The 1608-nt window shown below is 60.2% G+C and overlaps 1 protein-coding gene across 1 annotated transcript in view; it reads left to right on the top strand.

Moving 5' to 3' along the window:
• Positions 1-1279, top strand: part of LRP1 (LDL receptor related protein 1) — a 94583-nt gene extending 93304 nt beyond the window's left edge. Inside the window, 2 exon segments of the mRNA XM_027769638.1 lie at positions 9-155; positions 324-1279. Coding sequence (XP_027625439.1) covers positions 9-155; positions 324-464 — 288 coding nt within the window. The 3' untranslated portion in view covers positions 465-1279.
• The last annotated feature ends 329 nt before the right edge of the window (positions 1280-1608 follow it).

The raw sequence follows: 1608 nt of genomic DNA, 5'->3' as shown, positions 1-1608 counted from the left end.
CCCTTCCCAGGGCTAAGGGCTTCCAGCACCAGCGCATGACCAACGGTGCCATGAACGTGGAGATCGGGAACCCCACCTACAAGATGTACGAAGGCGGGGAGCCTGATGACGTCGGGGGCCTACTGGATGCCGACTTCGCCCTGGACCCGGACAAGGTGGGCTGAGGGATGGAGGAGGAGGCTTCCAGGGCAGGCCCAGGAGGTGCGGGTGGCCGACCAAGGGAATTGGGTTGGAGGATGGGCAGAGACAGGGGTGGTAGCCCGGTGGTAGCCCGGGCCGCAGAGCCCAGCTGAGCCCCACTCGAGCCCTCTGTCCCCCTGCAGCCCACCAACTTCACCAACCCTGTGTACGCCACGCTCTACATGGGGGGCCACGGCAGCCGCCCCTCCCTGGCCAGCACGGACGAGAAGCGAGAGCTCCTGGGCCGGGGCCCTGAGGACGAGATAGGAGACCCCTTGGCATAGGGCCCTGGCCCATCGGACTTCCCCAAGAGACCTGCTGGCCCCTGCCAGAGAAGTCCTCCCGCGAGCCCTCCCAGCCAGCCCTTCCCCGGCCCCGCAGGATGTATAAATGTACAAATGAAGGAATTACTTTTTATATGTGAGCGAGCAAGCGAGCAAGTGAGCACAGTATTATCTCCTTCCACCCCCCTCCTTCCTGCCTGCTCCTGGCACCCCCATGCTGCCTTCGGGAGCCGGGCAGGGAGGGCCCTGGGGGCTCCTGCAGCTTAAAGGTAGGAAGGAGCCCGCTTCCACCTTCCCACCCAACCGCACCCCCACTGGGAGAGCTGGTGGTGCTGCCCCTGCCAGGTCAAGGACAAGGTCAAGACACTTTGTCAAGGCTCTCCCCCTCAGCCTCCCCCCTTCTTCCCCCCCAGGGAGCTGAGGGCAAATTCTGGGGAAGGAGAGTTCCTGGGGTTGCCCCTGTCTGGAAAATGTGGCTCTGGCTGAGGTAGGAAGGAAAATATGGAGTGTTTTAGTTTTGGGGGGAGGCTACCCTGAGCCCCAGCCCCCACTCTAGGGGCCACACTCAATACCCCCCAGACAGACCCCCTCTCTGCGTGCCCCCCCACCGTGGCTCCCAGGGGCTCTTTGATCAACACCCTCCAAGTTCCCCTCCCTGGGGATGAGGAGGTGGGGCACAAGAAGAAGGGGCAAGTGGGCAGCCCCGTTTCGGGGACATGAACGTTTTAATAATTTTTGCTGAATTCCTTTACAACTAAATAACACAGATATTGTTATAAATAAAATTGTAAAAAGAAAAAAAAAAAAGAAAACCGCTTGTGTCTGCCTGTGTGACTCTAGGAGCGGGGGCTGCACTTGCCTGCTTCAGCCACCAGAGGGAGGTCGCTCTGCTAGAGGCGAGCTTGCGTTTCGGTTCTCAGTGCCCTGCTCCAGGCCCTCTCCCTCTCCATGTTGTGGCGACCAAGGCAGGGGGTGGCCCTGGCCTGGACATGGAAGATCTGCTTCTCGTAGCTGGGTGGCCCTGAGCCAGGATTTCACCTCTCTGGATCGTGTGTTCCATCTGGTGCTAGGACTCCAGCTCGCGATCTGTATCTCTGCATTATCACTCCTACGAGACCTCCACCATTCCCTGCCTGAAACGATC

The sequence above is a fragment of the Tupaia chinensis genome, unplaced genomic scaffold, assembly GCF_000334495.1.
Source record: "Tupaia chinensis unplaced genomic scaffold, TupChi_1.0 Scaffold150006_1, whole genome shotgun sequence".
Taxonomy (NCBI): domain Eukaryota; kingdom Metazoa; phylum Chordata; class Mammalia; order Scandentia; family Tupaiidae; genus Tupaia; species Tupaia belangeri.
The sequence above is the reverse complement of the archived record's forward strand: the minus strand, read 5'-3'. Positions and strand labels throughout refer to the sequence as shown.